The 18,897-nt window shown below is 34.4% G+C and overlaps 2 protein-coding genes across 9 annotated transcripts in view; one reads left to right on the plus strand and one right to left on the minus strand.

Moving 5' to 3' along the window:
• The window catches only part of LOC123561596 (poly(rC)-binding protein 3-like), a 192,630-nt gene extending 189,996 nt beyond the window's left edge, over window positions 1–2,634 (minus strand). For 5 of the 8 annotated variants that reach the window (XM_045354076.2, XM_045354072.2, XM_045354075.2 and 2 more), the window contains exon 1: window positions 2,481–2,633. The gene's annotated coding sequence lies outside the window, so the exon portion shown is untranslated. Of the gene's footprint in view, window positions 1–2,480 lie in introns of all 8 variants that reach the window. The other 3 variants (XM_045354065.2, XM_045354074.2, XM_045354063.2) reach the window with 1 other exon arrangement.
• Window positions 2,635–2,854: 220 nt separating this feature from the next.
• The window catches only part of LOC123561594 (molybdenum cofactor sulfurase-like), a 141,720-nt gene continuing 125,677 nt past the window's right edge, over window positions 2,855–18,897 (plus strand). Inside the window, exon 1 of the mRNA XM_045354061.2 lies at window positions 2,855–2,962. Within this exon, the coding sequence (XP_045209996.2) occupies window positions 2,902–2,962 (61 nt within the window). The 5' untranslated portion in view covers window positions 2,855–2,901. The remainder of the gene's footprint in view (window positions 2,963–18,897) is intronic.

The raw sequence follows: 18,897 nt of genomic DNA on the forward strand, positions 1-18,897 counted from the left end.
TTAATGTTTTAAGACAGCCTTTTCGATTGGATGAGAGAAAAATGTGTGCCATATCTCATATGATTAGTAGGATGTATCCTGCACAAAACAGCCTAAATAATTATTGCCTTTGTGTTTTACCCATATGTCAGATAAAACAGAAAATAAAACCAGTATGTGTAGAGTCTGAGAAAAAAAGAATAAATCTGGAAAAAAAGTAAAAGCACAATGTGCTTTGTCTGGCTTGTTTATCTGTAAGATTTTAAAGATGTGACAATCATGCTAAAATCCTTGGGAAAAGTAAGTAATAAATCCACCCTGCATTAATGACTTAACCTGCTAAAACAAATCTCTAAAAACTTTTAAGATTGTATTGATAAAATATTTGTAGCATTGAAAGGTTTCTCAAAGTGTAAAAAAGTGACTGAAATTTATTTTGCAGGTTTAAATGATCTAATAAACGCTGATCAATTTATTTACACGATGTCAGCAAAGGTGACAGATGATTTAATGGACATTTTATCTCTGTCCTTAGATACAAAAAGGATCAAACATAGATACTGGAAATAATTCTTGTACACAAACAGATCAGAAAATGAAATTACTTGTATTTCTCAAATATCACTGGTCACAACTATCCAGATGCTACTTTAAGATAATTGAAAAATGTACAAATTCAGGAAGTATTCTACTTAATAGTAATTCTCACTATGAAAAAGAATTCAGATCTTAGTATGATTGTATGAAATTGCTGCTGAGGTTACGACCTTGCCTCAGGTACCACATGCTACAAAATGTTTTTAATAAATCAGAGTATTAAACCAGATTCTTACATTCCTTAGGAAAATTGTTTACCTGTAGGAATATCCATAGCTTTTCTTTAACATACATGTATATACTGTCATAAAATATGTAACTATCAACAAAATGGCATGGGAGCCTTGCAGTTAAATGGATTATCTCCCTTTCTGGAGAGTCCTTCAGCACCTTATATATATTATGCAAATATTTAGTTACCTGAAAAGAAAAGCACATAAAAGTAAGATGCAAATCAATATTTTTATACATGTGATGATCCTCTTTAGTAAGTCTGCATGCGACGGCTGTGTACCGTTTCATCAATATGTCACTTCTCATATCCTGCAGTGACTGCTGATGTTATATTGTTCAACTTGTGAAGTTGTCTCACAATCCATGAGCTGATACAACGAGTATTTTCACTTATATTTACTGTTATTTGTGCATCTGCATTCTGTTATATAAAACAATCAAAATGCTTTTCTTTACTAGTATCTTTTATCTAATGTTTGGGTAAGTTTTCTTTCTCTTGCATTATTGATTCTATATAATCATGTTCTTTGTATTTACAGCTGTCTCCATACAATGAAATACATTAGAACTGTTATAGTATAATGTCACAATTTCCATACAAAATACTACTATTATTCACAATGTGTATACCATATGCAGTCCTCTGATCCATCACGTCCTGTCTTTCATATGTGAATAGGTCTTCCACGTGAGGTAAATCCAGTAGGTCCATTTTTTTTCGTTGTTTTCAAAATTTTCACAATGTAATCAATTTTCTTTTATTAACCCGTCTCCATTGCTTGCGGGAAGGGGTACAAGGAAGGTGTATACTGGGGGTTGGTGGCTGGGATATTGTGTCAGGAAGTTCAAACCAATAATTATGGGAATATATAACAATAGAAGGATCTACGGACGAAGGTCAATTCCCAAAGCATAATAGGTATGGTATTTTGATGGGTAAAAATTCACTATATAAAAGTCACAGGTGAGCAGTTTGGGAGGATTTTATAGAAGCTGACGATGAAGATGACGGACACTGAGACAGTTATATATTACATAATTGAAACATTTTAAATCTATAATTAGGCATGCAAGGACTATGATGAGGTCTGCAATTTTGATCACAAATGTTTAATCCCATATTGTATGCAAAAAGTTTAAGCTTGTATGTAAATATTTAGAAAAAGAGAAATTGATCATAAAAATAAATGAAATACACCCACCTTAGTAATAACGGTATGAAATCTCTTTGAACCCAGTTAAATAATCAATTTAAGATCAAAATTGCAAAACAGAGTGCTACACATGAAAATTAAAGTATTCCTTACTTCAAAAATACCAATCCCTGTATATTGCTTGAATGAAATTCAACTGTCAAATGTACATTAATTCAATTATTTAAAAAAAGAAAATATACCTTACATAAATTAACAGTTTAGACAATATGAAATTAACAGTAAATTGAAAATTAATTAAGATATTTATTCAAAATCATGGAAAAAATATATGGGTAAACAAAGCAATAAACAGGTAAAGGTGTCGAATCAAGTCTTGTACAATAACTCAAAGTTGCTATTATTACTAAGTGGCACAGCGCCGCAACACAAGGCGAATGCGTGAAAATGATAATGAAATAAAGAAAGTTTAGTGTTGAAAGGTGAAAAGCTACAATGGTAAAGTGAATAACATACCTGGGAGTCTAGCAAGGGATCTGGATAAAATATGAGCAGGCAAGTATCACATACACAAAGTGACAGCCAAAGGAAAAATAAATAATCTAAACGTGCTAGCTAGGAGAGCGAGTTTTCACGTCAATGAAGGAGCCGAACAACAGCTCGCCGATTAATACATTCTTGTAAAATAGTGCTAGAGAAAACGTACGATAAACTATTGCAGAAATGTGCTGATTTATTCTTAGTTAGATATATGTATGAATTTATTGACTTGATAAAATTTCTTTACTTCTGTGCTTAATTTATTGAAAATATTTCCGAGTGCAGAATATCGTATTAATAGTATGTAAATAAAGAACTACTTTAGGTCAAAAGGTCAAGCTTTTTGATCATGTGACCGTTCAAAATGGCTGATGATGGAGTCTGAAAAAAAGAGAAAATGGAGCAATTTGTAAATTCCCTTGCATTTACGAGGTGTCACGAATTTCCCGCATTACAAGGTGAATATCTTTTATTGAGAATATTTTCTGTTATAAAGAGCAAAGCGAGACATCTTTCATTTTCATGTTGAAAGTGTTTAAAATGATTCTGTAGGTTACCAGTATGGGTACAACTTATGCATAGCTAAAAAATTTCAGCTCGGAGATGTTTATATGCTGTTACTTATCTCTGAACTACTGAACCTGAACCAGAAAATGTTCTGTCATGCTATAATTTCATCAAATGAAATGCAATGGACTGGCATTTTACTTTAAAATATTTCTAATCCATTTTTATTTTGATCTGACATAAAATTATCCATGCAACATAATTTGAACACCAAGTTATACACACAAGTTTCAAATGGGTACCCTTGTCTGCAATATTTTGTCCCCCATTGCAGTTGTCACCTGATCAGGGTACTCTTCATTTTTAAAACCAATACAGTGCTTTAGAGTATAGTGGATTTTAGTGTATAGAGGATAGATTGATAAATGTTATATTTAGACTTGAATTATTGTATAAATTTTCATATCATTCTTTTACTGGCATGCAAACAGACATTCTGACATACATTTTAAATATTTGCTTGTTGCGTTATTTTTCAAATGTAAAATAAAGCTATCCCCTATAGACTAAAGCAGTGTATATGTAAAAAAACGTCAGTGAATGAAAAGTATTTGATAGAAATTTAAAAAGCTGAATGTTTTTGAAAAGAGAATATATTATTATTCTGATTTATAGTAAAGAAATCTTGGAAAGTTTGTCAAGATGTGGATTTCAAACTAATAATGGAAAAAATGCGCAAAGCTATCCTATACACCCTAAATCAGCGCATATGTAAACAGTGGCTTGGAGGGAAAAAACACATGAATTTCTATTAAAAGCTGAATGTTTTAAGAAGAATAGATGTTTTCTGACTAATATACTGAAAAAAAAACTACTATTTTCATTTCTTTGAATTGGAATGCAGGAAAAATTAGTTAGCTATCCGCTATACCCTAAAGCGGTATCAAGTCAACTCGTCCCCTAGTCAACTCGTCCCCCAGTCAACTCGTCCCCAATTTGGTCATTTCGTCCCCCAAAATTGGTCATTTTGTCCCCTTCATGATAAAATTTGGTCAACTCGTCCCCATTTTGGTCAATTCGTTCCCCTTTTGGTAATTTTGTCCCCTTAATAGTTTAGGCATTTTTGCATTTTTATGGTATCTTTGACTTTGAAAACTTGTATTTAAAATCATCATGAATTTTGAAGGAGTTATATTGGAAATGGTTAACTTTAAATAATTAGGTTTGATAAAATGATAAAAGAAATATACTGAAATTATAAGACAATTAACTGAAATAAAAAAAAATAAATACAATGCCCTTAGTAATAAAAATATAATATAATAGAAAATCTAATTAACTTTTTTAAAAATCACAGTAAGAAGAGAGAGAGAGCAATAAATCCTTATCCCTGGTCATAATAAAAGAAAGTTATAATTAGAAATACTATAAAGAATAAATAAACAACTAATATCCGTCACATATGTTTTTCTAAAAATAACCAACATGCTTTTTATTCATTTTTGTCATTAAAATAAAAAAATACTTCAAAAGTAGGGAGACAGTGGTTTCTAAAAAATGTAGAATGAGCCTGTACCTGCATATGAAAGGTGTTAAAGGTTATTTATCACATTAAAAGGCGTTGATTGGGCTGACTGGAAAGTGTTAATGTTATTTAATTGCACGAGAAGTTGTTGATTGACCAAATGAAATGTGTCAAAATTTCCCCTTAGTAGAATTAAATGTGTTAATAGTTGATTGGAGTGAGGAAATTATTTGTTATAAAAAAGTTTAATAAAAAGTTTAATCTTATTCCAGAGTTTGAAAATAAGCAGCATCAAATACGGACAATTACACGGCAATCATGTTGTCCAACATAGCAGACAAAGAGAAAGAAAAACAGGAAAAAAACAACAACAGAAAATCCTCCTTGTTAAATCGATCACTTTTAAAGCAAAAAGTTCTTAAACAAACGAAAACTTATGTATATTTTTAGCATAAAATATATACTTATTTGAAAGAAAAAACGACTTAATTTATCATACTTTGATTTTTTTTTACAAAAATACGTTTTAAAAAGGGGGGACGAAATGACCAATCTGAAATCGCCGAGGGGGACGAAATGATCAAATCGGGGACGAGTTGACTGGGGGACGAGTTGACTAGGGGACGAGTTGACTGTAAATCCCCTAAAGCACTGTAGGTGGTATAGAATCATTATTTATTGACCATTTCTGAGAACGTAAACCTTCTAAGGTGTGTTTTTATGAACTTTATCGAAAACGGTTATGTTTATTATTAAATCAAATTCATAAAAAGTCAAAATTTTGATCTTGATTTTCAAAAATAACCACCTGCTCTGAACTTTTGTATGACATCATCAATATCTCATGAGAGACTGTGCAAGATGTTGTGGTTTGACACTGGTCAAATGGGGTTTTGCCATAACTAAATGGACGCGACCATCAGAAAATAAAAACAGCGTCTGAGTTAAGTTATGTTAGCCCAAACTAGGTTATGCACTGTGCACTTATGTAACCAAAAAAACCTGATATGTGGCAAACAGCTAGCCCAAACTGTCGTCTATGTTTACATTTTATGGGTGAGACTAGTCAAAATAATTGTTTGATATTTGTGACATGCAATCTAACCGTCAAAACTTCGTAGGATCAAAATAATGTAAGATAAATCACAGTAGTCAGTATACAGTCATGTAAAGTTATTGGTTTTAATGCTTGCGCTTACTGCCGTGTAGACGCGGTAAACGTTAATCATGTACAGTACATACATAGGTTTAAATCACCAGAAAATTCATAATTTTGGAAATTATTTGACAATTTTACATAAATCAATGAGGAATTGAATTGAATCCCCTTTTGATACATGTAAGTTTTATTTGAATTTATCTCATATTCACAACAAAGTTAGCATTTAAACCCAAATCGGCAGCGATGACAATTTTAATCAGAAACTTCCTCCACTATTTGGGTCTTTAGAGTGTTTGACGCGAGTGGAGATCTATATTGTCCATGTGAAAAAATATCTCAATATTTCCTAGGATCGCCTCAAATTAGTTTGACTACGGTGAGACCATCGATCAAGTTAAATAACCCAGCACTGACCACTAATAGGGACTTCAGTCCTCCCAATCGATGACTCTAGTTACCTTCCTTGACTGTTCACAAAGCCACAAGCAACTGCTATTAAAAATTGGTGTAATCAAGGTACTTCAGTCTTCCAGATAATTATGATTGTTCAGGTTGTTTTTTTCGGCCGATTTTATAGCCGTTATATGGTTATGTTCCCAATCAAAAATAGTATCTTTTTTTTCCAATTTCAAGCAAAAAAACCCAATTCAAAACCCCAAAAAAATCAGAGAAAAATCAACCTGTTTTACCGAGAAAAACAGCAAGTATGACGAAAATTGAGTACGAAAAATGGTAGTACAGTCAGATACATTCGGCAATCGTCATTTCTATAATCCGTGCAAGCATCTTATAGAAATAGATCGATATCAACAACAACAATGGCATCAGATCAGGCCATCAAAAATGCCCTTCCAGTCATGTTTTTCTTTGCTGGTCTGGGTAAGATCATTCCAAGCAGCACAACTGGGGCTGAACAAGTGTTCAGTTTGATGAATAACCTATGTACAGCTTCACGAAGTCAACTTAGCCAAGAGTCATTGGACAGTCTGATGAGGATGTGTATCCACAAAAAAGTCATCAGTGGCTTTCACCAGCACAACTGACCAGGATTGTTGACTGTTTCAAGAATATGAAAGTCTGTGAAAATTGATCTGTAAACTACCTTATCACTCTGAGTTACAGTTTATTAAACATAAAAAAAATAAGTACCGGTAATTGAAATTTGTTCTTTTTTCCCAATTTTCGCAAAAATGTCACTAAAATTCCCAATCCCGGGTATGGGTCATGTTCCCAAAATGGTGAGAAAAAACCCTGTTGTTAATACAATGATGATGACTAAAAGAACATATATTTCTAAATAGCAATTTTTCTCTCATGCATCGTTCTGTGTAACACATTATACATTACATGTTTATAAATGCATATATTTAAAAACTGATTTTTTTTTCTACAGACTTTATACAGAACAAGGTAAAGGCACTATCTGTTCACAAGATAAATATATTACTTGCAGCAAATTGAAAGGTTTTACTTGTTTTTTATATTCTTGAGTTTACACGTTATGTTCAGCTTGGAGTCGCTAATGATTTGGCGGTTTTAATTTTGACGTGGCTGATGTCAGACTGAATTGAAATGAAAATGATTATTATGTCTCGAGTTGAACTAGGATGTTATCGAACCTAAATTAATAGCACTGCGTTTTAACTTGTAAACCACTGTGCCACTTACTCCCTGTTAGCAGCAAAAAGAGATCTCTCTTTAAGTTGCCAATTTTTGATAGAAACTTTAAATACTTACCGGTAGGGCTGTCATTGATTGGGTCTTAGGCATATCGACGATACCGATATATCAGAAGACAAATATCGACGATACATCGATATATCGATTATTAACTTAGATTAACAATCTATTTGTTCGTATGCATACTATATACCTTCCTGTAAATGCTATTTTTAGTTTTATTGCCTACTTTTCATATTACTGTTTGATTGTGTTGTTTTTGTATTTATGAAATAAAAGAAATAAATAAAAATTAATAAAATCTTTCATATTTATTTTGCCTTCACTTCTCTTTTGCATTTATCCAAATTTACAACTTTGTGAACTTAATAGTATTTGAGGGTCTGAGTGTTTATCTGGATAGTTTTTTCTCTCTGTAAAATATTGATTTTTAAAAATGGGAATCGATAATCGATCGGCAAAAAAATATCGTTGATACATCAATATTGTTTCTATCGATGACAGCCCTACTTACCGGTAAATGGTACATTGTTTAACCTTGCCTTGGAAGATGCTCAGTCCCTTTTTCAGTGAACACCCCTTCAAATAATAAATGGTACTGTCCAAATTGAATGATGGACCGGTCCATTTTAGAAATTTAGCAGGCTAAAGGTTAATGAAAAGTAATAAGCTCCAAAAAACTTTTGTCTGGTTACCCATCTTACGATGCATATTTTGAAACTGATTAAGGGGCAGGTAAACCTGACTGCACCAAACTGAGAGCTCATTTCTAGTACTTAGACCAACAGATTTTTATTTCTTGCAAAAGACAAATGTAATAAATTATATTTCTAATGCTGTAAAAGAATAAACTATTTAAGGGAAACATACATATTGAGATGTTAATGCCTCTAGTCTTGACCTTGAACTATTTCAGACTGGATATTTAGACAAGAGCTGTAAAAAAAGGGTAAAGCAGTCTGTCTTTTGGGAGTCTGTCTTCTTTAAGACTGTACAGACAAATAGAGTATGACAAATCACACAGACAAAAGTTATTGCTGAAAACTGTCTCCCCTCAGTCTTGTGTTGATAACTAGAATTGATTGTTTAGCAAACAAAGCTGAATCTGACTGCTTTAAAAAAAAAAAACAACCTTTCTCTGCATCTCTGCACACAATTTTGCATCATCTAAAAAGGATTTGATGTTTTTTGTGTTCATTTATCTTTAAATATGGTATTAAGACAACACCATCACTTCCAGAAAGAAAAACACATAAAATTAATTTGCTAACTATTTAGCTTTTCTTGATGATTTACTCATTAGTGAAAAAGAAATGTAGCTCCATTTTTATTTTGTAATGAGTTGCAAGATTTTTGCACTCAGCCGACAGTATAATGTGGATTTAAAGGGACTTGATATTAGGTAAGAAAGCTAAATTAAGTTACAACAATCATATATACGATCTCCCTATTTTGTCTTAAGCCTTCTATATGCTGGACACGATTGATTCTGCCTTTGCCACCAGTGTAAATCATGATCAGCCTGCACATCTGTGCAGTCTGATCATGATCTGCACTGTTTGCCATTCAGTCGGTATCTTTTTGGGTATTCACCCCTTTTAACAGTTAATGGTACTGTCCAAACTGAAAGATGGACAAGTTCATTATAGAAATTTAGCGAGGTAAGGGTTAAAATGACTTCAAACAGAAATACATAGTAGCACCCTACTGTTAGATCCACCAAATTTGTAAGAGTTAATTCTGTACAGTTTGGCTGTATTTTGTGAGTTTGAAATATCGGTAATACATTGATTTAAAGGACTTAGGGGTGATAGCACTACTCAAATCTTAAAGATATCTTTAATACCGGTAATGGCAGTTTTATAGCCTAAAATGTATTTTCCAATTTGAAAAAAAAAAACGGAAATGTAAGAAAGTTGCTTGAATGCTAACAAAGATATCCTGAAAAATTTATAAAAATCATCCATAAACAATTCAAACGAAACTTGCCTTTATTCAAAATTTCTGAAATTCTTGCAACGGAAATACCATATGATGATCAAGATACAGGAAAATTTAAAAAAATCATTTTTATCACCCTTGCAGTTCTTTAGAATGGTGTATGATATAAATGGTGTTGTCTTATATTTATAGGAAGTGACTTTTCTAATCTGACAGATTTATTTTGGTATGATTTGTTCAATTATAATCGTTGAAATTGCTCCATTAATAATTGTTCATGGGCAGCTCTGACGTAAAATCAACCATGATTTTCCTATTAAACTGCAAGAGATAATTATGCAGCACCTTCAGATACCTTAAAGTATACCAAACTGTTTGAGACAACAATCATGTTGGGGAAAAAATTAGAAGACTGGCAGCAGGTAGACATTTTCATTGCAGGCATTGTGCTTTTTTCAAATTTTTTTAGCAACTTTTTTAGGATATGTATAGTGTTTCTATTCAGGATGTGGGAAGAACTATTTCCATTGTTTATATGCATCCCTTCTTTAAAGCAGATCTCTTGATATTGCTAACATGCCTTTGTTTATAATCTGTCTGCACATCATTTGTGAAATTAACATTACAGCTATGTATTTCCTCTTATTTCTAGATTTTAAATCACCTTTATAGCAAAATGTGAGCTATCTTCATTGTTTTGTGTCTGTGGTCTGTCTGCAATGTATGTCCCCCATAGTCATAAAGTTTACTTTTAACACTCCCGAGATCACAATTTTCTGTCAGAAAGTTTGTCCCAATAAAATTTCCGACAAGTTTAATACTAGGTCATCTAAGGCCAAAAACTAGATCAGTTAGTCAAGTAATAGAAAATCCTGGTTGGCACTGTAATTGTTGATAACCATATTAACACGAAACCCTGCTCCCTAGAGCATCACTGGCTCAGGAACCATGCAGTCAGTTGATTTGGTTCCTATAAGTTTTCCTTATATTTTACAAGTTCGGATCGCTTGAAACCTGGGAACCAGGCAGTTGATTTGGTTCCCATAAGTTTTCCTTATATTTTATAGGTTCGGATTGCTTGAAACCCTGCTCTCTAGGGCATCCCTGGCTCGGGAACCAGGCAGTTGATTTGGTTCCCATAAGTTTTCCTTATATTTTCTATGTTTGGATCGCTTGAAACCCTGGATACCTCGCACATTATTTTTTCATAAGCTGGCGACCTCGACCACATTGTGTTTCACTTTAGTTATCTCACATATTTGTACGTAGTTGGTGTTTGGTCGATGATGTTGAAAGAATGATTAAATCCCTTGTTTGTGATTACCTCCCTTTGTACTTCTGACTGTGTAAGTTCATTTATATATAAAAAATGGCCCCAATTGCACATCCTGTCATCTCATAAAATGTATGCATGTTTGTATAGCATGAGAGTAGGCTCAGAAAAGTGTCTCACAACCTTTTTGTTTTTGAAATTTGAACTGAAAGTAGATGGATGGGTGACCGCTTCCATTTTATCTGACTTTCAGTACCTCCGGTAAGAGTTTAAATGCAGCTGTCTCTAAAAGATCTTGAAAAATCAATTCAAGCATTCATTTATTTTATGCAACAGTAACACTCATTCATGGGAATCTTTAGTTCTATAAACGTCATAAATAACCAATTGAAATATAAATACCTATAAAATACATCAACCTCTTTTATTTGGAAAAATTTTGTACTGAGACCACAATAGGAAACTGGCCCTTGCATGAGAGGCAGTGTAGACCTATATAAAATGTTACATTGATTACAAACAAACACACACACAAAGCTTATCAAGAGTCCTTTGACCTATGATCTTGTTTTAATGTGGAACTTCTTTTAGTTTATTGCATTATTTGATTTATCATAAAACATAAGAGCAGCAATTGTGTTGTTTATAGAATCAAAGCTGTACAATTTTATTGCCACAATTTTTAAACATTTTGATGAACATATGGAATGAAACCAAAGGGTTGATATTGTAGCAGTTTCAACATGAGCAGCTGTTTTTTTTTATGTCCTTTATATTTTTTTCTTAATTCATTGTTTGGTGCAAAGAAGAGTTTGAGCTATAAATCTTTCGAGTTTTCTTGGAATTCTGGTTTCTGTGTTTTCCCCTGGAAATTTCTTCTGGGGTGTAACAAGCTATGTTATATATGTTTGTTTCTTGCTTTTACAGTAATTTTCAAGCTATATATGAGCCGTGCCATGAGAAAACCAATATAGTGGGTTTGCGACCAGCATGGATCCAGACCAGCCTGCGCATCCGCGCAGTCTGGTCAGGATCCATGCTGTTCGCTAACATTTCTCCAATTCCAATAGGCTTTAAAAGCGAACAGCATGGATCCTGACCAGACTGCGCGGATGCGCAGGCTGGTCTGGATCCATGCTGGTCGCAAACCCACTATATTGGTTTTCTCATGGCACGGCTCATATAATTATGTTTGTCTCCCTGTGTTCCAGTAATTACAGTGCAAAACACAGGTAAAATGAATTTCTTTTAAGTGTTCGTGTTATCGAAGCTTTTAGTCTTCTTTGGCTTTCTTTTCGCTGTAAATAATGCATTGCCTGGTGTTTTTGAGTAGCCAAGTTCTTTTTAAGTAACCGAATGAAAAGTGTGGTAAGTTCTTGGATTGGCAAGTTCAGATGAAAACACTGGATGCTGTAGAGTTTGATTTTTATTAACTCACCTTGAGCACTTTGTGATATCTCTGTGTCAGTCTGCCATTTTCGAAATTTGGTCATCTGCCTTCAAAACTAGGCCAGATGAGCGATACTGGGTTTTCATGGCCCTCTTGTATGTTTTACAGAAAAATAGGAATTTCTAATGTTGTTATTGAATGGTTGCATAAGTCAAACAAGGAATAGCAATTCTAAGTAAATAAGGTTTTGCTTTTTGAAGTTGCTTAATGCATTGCACATAAATTATGAGTTGTTGCTATTATACCTGTTCAACTGTTGCAGGTCATTTGTTAAGAGTATTACTCAGGTAATGAATTCCTCTTGAGAAATTAAGCTTGCAGGTCTGTGGTTCGACCTAGATTTTGCTCATTGGTGGTAAAAATGTGTCTTCCTCCAGCAACACAAACTTAGTACAGTGTAACTTCCGAAAACCGAACGACCTCGGGACCGCCTTAAAAGTTCGGTTTTTGGAAGTTTCCGGAATTCAGAAGTTTGAAAGTTTGTAGGCAAAGTGGACGTGGTGCACAAGAGTTATGTTTTCTTACACGTAGGATGAAGGAGATTATTATCCTTTTTAATTTTACAATTTCATATAAAAAATGATTAATCAATTAATTAATTACAAACATTAAGGATAATAAATAAATAAATAACAATTATAAAAGCAAACAACATATCTTTAATAATAGCATTTACGCAAGCATTTTCCACTTAACATTTTACCATCTTTGGAGTCCCGAGTTCGTCAACATTAAATTTGAATTAATGTTGATAATGCATAGTTTAATCGATAAAACACCTATCTTTCTTTCGTTCAAACATTAAGAAAGTTTTTAACACGTAAGATGTTTAATTCATCATGTTTTAATAAATTGAATACAAATGAAAGTTATCACTGATTACTTCCTTACTTTTCCATCTTCTTTCTATTCACCTAAATTAAATTACTCCCAAAGAGTCTTTGACTCCTAGCCCATAACAAATCCTACATGGAGAAACAACTCAGATAAGAATGTATTTAATTACCAAAACACCTTCAATAATTCATTTAACAGACAGGCTAATTTATTGGATGTCTTTTACAGCCTCACCAATTACTGGACCTTCATAATTCATGTATGATTTCAGACACTTTTGATGCTTGTCCTATTTCACCTTCTTATCACTTTCATGAAAGAACAATAAAATTGTCTCAAAGAATACATCAGGTAGTTAACTTTAATTAATTCTGAGGGTATCATTAATTAATTACCTGAAATCAACATCTTACCTTGCTCTCATTAAATATTGACGAATCAGGAAGTCAGTTACAGGACTTCAGTTTTAAAAGTAGAAAAGAATGTCTGTAGCAAACTTTTTGTACAGTGTTTCATCAAAGGTTTGTAAGATGTTTGCCTGTAGCCATTTAAAGAATAATTAATTGTTATCCACCTTTTTTTTTACAAGATGCAAGGAACATACTGAGTTAGTAACAGGTCTGAAAATCAAATTTAGGCACTAACCTATAATGTTGCAAAAAAATAATCGAACTTGATAATTTTATGTGAGGTGTCATATTAGCCAGTAGCCTGCCTGCAAATGGTTTTGCCTTTGCGACCAGTGCAGACCAAGATCTGTGCAGGCTGGTCATGGTCTGCACTGTTCGCTGTTCAGTCAGTACATTTTAAGTGAAAACCCCATTCAGTAATAAGTGGTACTGCCCAAATTGAATAATGGACCAGTCCATTTTAGACATACAGCAGGGTAAAGGTTCTCCTTGAGATAGAGAAAGAAAGGTTCCTACAGTCATTTGGAGAAATTTTTTGGTTCTTGCAGAATTGTATGTGACTGAATGTTGTCTTTGTTGACATTTTGAATTATTAATATTGTCATTTAAGATAACATTAAATTTGATAAGCCTATCACATAATGACTCAATAGTCTTGAAACATTGTTGCTGACTATAAAAAGTATGTGAAGTAAACATTAATTATAACTGTTTTACTCTTTGTTGTTACAAAAGGGAGGTACCAGTAATTTTTTTAATATATTGTTTGTTGTAACCCTGATACTTGGCCAAAGTATTAAAAAATACAAAAAAAATACAAAGGTATCGCGATGTCATCTACCATATGGGCCACAACTGACACTGTGTGTTCAAAAAGCAACACTTGCAAAGCTCTGAGCCACATTTTGCTCAAAGAAAGATGAATATGATAGAAAAGTTCCCTAAGATCAGAAGTATATCTTCTGTCACTGTGATTAACGAGAAGTTCCTGAATTTTCCTGGGAGACTGATTTTGATTTTTTTTTAATGAAAGTCTCCTGTAATCACCTGGTTTGATTAATGCTTACTGTAGGGAATTCCAGAATCCTCCTACTAAATTAAACTATATGCCTAATTCCAAACTGAAACCTTACATGTATGTCATGAAATGTTAGGAGAAACAAGATAATTTTCTATGCTATTGCTTTTCTTTATCGATCTATACTCATCCCCACTTCCCAAGCCCACCCACTTAGCTCAGTAAGGAAAGCACAGATCTTAGGATCATAGAGTAGCGAGGTCGATCCCCGGGCAGGGTGTATGTTCTCTGTGACAATTTTATAAAGTTCTCTGTGACAATTTTATAAAAGACATTGTGTCTAAAATCATTCGTCCCCCACCTCTGATTCATGTGGGGAAGTTGGCAATTATTTACGGAGAACAGATTTGTACTGGAATAGAATCCAGGAACACCGGTTAGGTTAACTGCTAGCTGTTACATAAATGAAATACCGGTACTGTTGAAAAATGGTGTTAAACCCAAAACAAACAAACAAATTTTTATAATTTATTATGCCCCCCTTTGAAGAAGGAGGGGCATATTGTTTTGCAGAATGTCGATCGGTCTATCAGTCCGTCTGTCGGTAAGTATGTAGACCAATCCATTTCCGGATGATAACTCAAGAACGCTTGAGCCTAGGATCATGAAAGTTGATAGGGAGGTTGGTCATCACCAGCAGATGACCCCTATTGATTTTGAGGGCAGTAGGTTAAAGGTCAAGGTCGCTGTGACCCGGAACAGTTAAATGGTTTCCGGATGATAAATCAAGAATGCTTGGGTCTAGGATCATGAAATTTGATAGGGAGTTGGTCATGACCAGCAGATGACCCCTATTGATTTTGAGGTCAGTATGTCAAAGTGAGCCGGAACAGTTAAACCGTTTTAGGATCATGAAAGTTGATAGGGAGGTTGGTAATGACCAGCTGACGACCCCTATTGATTTGAGGTCAGTAGGTCAAAGGTCAAGGCCACTGACCCTGAACAGTTAAACGGTTTCTGGACAATAACTTGAGAATGCTTGGGCCTAGGATCACAAAACTTTATAGGGAGGTTGAACATGACTAGCAGATGACCCCTATTGATTTTGAGATCAGTAGGTCAAGGTCAAGGTCAAAATGAACAGGAACAGTTAAACTGTTTCAGGACGATAACTTGAGAATGCTTGGGCCTAGGATCATGAAACCTAACAGGGAGGTTGATCATGACCAGCAGATGACCCCTATTGATTTTGAGGTCAGTAGGTCAAAGGTCAAGGTCACATTGACCCAGAACAGTAGAACATTTTTTGCCAAATAACTAGAGAATGCTTTGGTTTAAGATTACATTTGATATAGAGGTCACTTCTGACTGGTTAATTACCCATAATTATTGATTTGAGGTTAGTATGTCAAATGTCCAATGCACAGTGACCAGATAATTTATGTTCCTTGTGCAGTTACTGAATGCATCAAGAGGGGGGCATTTCGTGTTCTATGGACTCTTGTTTAAATCACATTATTGTGACAGTTCTTTGCTTTTTATACATTTGTGAAATTGGACATTTTATATGAACACCTCCCCAGCCCCCACCCCACACTATTTTTTTTTCATTTTTTTTTTTTAATCTTAAACCTGCCATGAATATTTATCAACATGCAAAGCTGAATCCCCGCCCCCTCCCCCCACCACCTCCCTCACACACACACACACAAAAGTTTAAACCTTCCATGAATATTTATCAACAAGTGAAGTTGACGCCCTCCCCACCCCCCTACCCTGGTCACCACCCACATTCCAGATTTCTTATTTGATTGTGTCTCTTAAGGATGTCTGTTCTTTTAAGTTCAAATATAATGAAATTATATGCTTTTTATTAACATCCTTAACTTTTTGTCACCCCTCCCGTCACCACCCACATTCCAGATTTCTTATTTGATTGTGCTGTCTTAAGTACGTCTGTTCTTTTAAGTTCAAATATAATGAAATTATTTGCTTCTTATTAACATCCTTAACTTTTTGTCGGATATATTTCTTTGCCATTTCTCACCACAAACCCATTCTGCAGGGGAGACCAATTCATCGAACTTGCTTGTTTACCTTCTCAGGTGAAGAGTGCATCATAATAACAAAAATGCTAATGTAAGCTGAAAGTGTCACACTAATTAACAAAAAGCATAATGGAAAACATTCTAGAAGAGGTGCTGATGCTTTCTTATGTTTTGACACTATCAGATTAATGTGTTTACCATTTCTGTTATCTTCATCATCACTATTCCTATTGTGAAGCATAGAAAATTGAAACTGTAGAGTTATGCATCCAGGAATTCTTGTCATTTATTCATAATTTTAGCTACCTTGCTTCCAGTCAAGTGTTCAAAGCTGTCTACATTTTCTCACATCATTAGTTTTTAGCTCACCTGAATCGGAAGGTTCAGGTGAGCTATTAGTATAGGGTGGACGGTCTGGCGTCCACATTTTTACTTAAACATCTTCTCCTCTAAATCTACTGGTCAGAATAACACCAAATTTGGTCTGTAGCATCCTGGTGTGGTCCACTATCAAGTTTATTCAAATGGGGGCATTGGGCTGCTAGAGCTAAAAATATAAAAACCTTTAAACAACTTCTTCTCATGAACTGCTTGATGGATCTTCATCAAACTTGGTCTGTAGCATCATTATAAGGTCCTCTTTCAAATTTGTTGAAATGGGGGCACTTGGCCCCTTTTATGGGCTGTTAGAGCTAAATATAGAAAAACCTTGAAACAGCTTCTCCTCATGAATCGTTTGATGGGTCTTCATCAAACTTGGTCTGTAGCATCATTATAAGGTCCTCTCCCATTTTTTTTCAACTGGGGGCACTTGGTCCCTTTTAGGGGCTGCTAGAGCTAAAAATATAAAAACCTTGAAACAACTTCTTCTCATGAACCACTACATGGATCTTCATCAAACTTGGTCTGTAGCATAATTATAAAGCTCTCTCCCAAATTTGTTCCAATGGGGATACTTGACCCCTTTTAGGGGCCACTAGAGCTAAAAATAGAAATTACATTTAAACAACTTCTTAACATGAACTGCTGGTTGATCTTCATCAAACTTAGTCTTTAGCATCATTATGGTCCTCTATCAAATTTGTTCAAATGGGGGCACTTGGCCCCTTTTAGGGGCTGCTAGAGCTAAAAATAGAAATACCTTTAAACAACTTCTTCTCATTAACCGCTTGATGGATCTTCATCAAACTTGGTCTTTAACATTATTATATGGTTCTCTGTAAATTTTATTCAAATGGGGGCACTTAGCCGCTTTTAGGGGCCGCTAGAGCTAAAAATAGAAATACCTTTAAACAACTTCTTCTCATGAACCGCATGATGGATCTTCATCAAACTTGGTCTGTAGCATTGATTAATGGTCCTCTCCCAAATTTGTTCAAATGGGGGCACTTGGCCTTTTAGGGCTGCTAAGCTAAAAAATGAAAAAATTTAAACGACTTTTTCTCATAATATCATTATGATTCTTCATCAAACTTGGTCTGTAGCATCATTAAGTCTTCTCACAAGGTTTTTTCAAATGGGGCACTTGGCCCCTTTTAGGGGACTGTTTGGCTAAAAATAGAAATACTTTAAACGGCTTTTTCTCATGAACTTTTGATGGAGTTTATCAAACTTGGTCTGTAGCATCATTTGGTCCTCTATCAAATTTGTTCAAATGGGGGCACTTGGCCCCTTTTAGGGGCTGCTAGAGCTAAAAATAGAAATACCTTTAAACAACTTCTTCTCATTAACCGCTTGATGGATCTTCATCAAACTTGGTCTTTAACATTATTATATGGTTCTCTGTAAATTTTATTCAAATGGGGGCACTTAGCCGCTTTTAGGGGCCGCTAGAGCTAAAAATAGAAATACCTTTAAACAACTTCTTCTCATGAACCGCATGATGGATCTTCATCAAACTTGGTCTGTAGCATTGATTAATGGTCCTCTCCCAAATTTGTTCAAATGGGGGCACTTGGCCCCTTTTAGGGGCTGCTAGAGCTAAAAAATAGAAAAAACCTTTAAACGACTTTTTCTCATAAATCACTTAATGGATCTTCATCAAACTTGGTCTGTAGCATCATTATAAGGTCTTCTCACAAGGTTTTTCAAATGGGGGCACTTGGCCCCTTTTAGGGACTGTTTGAGCTAAAAATAGAAATACCTTTAAACGGCTTTTTCTCATGAACTGTTTGATGGAGTTTCATCAAACTTGGTCTGTAGCATCATTATGTGGTCCTTTCTCAAATCTGTTCAAATAGGGGCACTTGGCCCCTTTTAGGGGCTGTTAGGGCTAAAAATAGAAATACCTTGAAACAACTTCTTTTCATGTACTGCTTGATGGATCTTCATCAAACTTGGTCTGATTCATGATTATATGGTCCTCTCCCAAATTTGTTCAAATGGGGGCACTTTGCTCCTTTAAGGGGCCGCTAGAGCTAAAAATAGAAATACCTTTTAACAACTTCTTACCATGCACCGTTTGATGGATCTTCATTAAACTTGGTCTGTGGCATCATTATATGGTCCTCTCCTAAATTTGTTCAAATGGGGGCACTTGGCC

Source organism: Mercenaria mercenaria, chromosome 10 (genome assembly GCF_021730395.1).
Source record: "Mercenaria mercenaria strain notata chromosome 10, MADL_Memer_1, whole genome shotgun sequence".
Classification (NCBI taxonomy): Eukaryota; Metazoa; Mollusca; class Bivalvia; order Venerida; family Veneridae; genus Mercenaria; species Mercenaria mercenaria.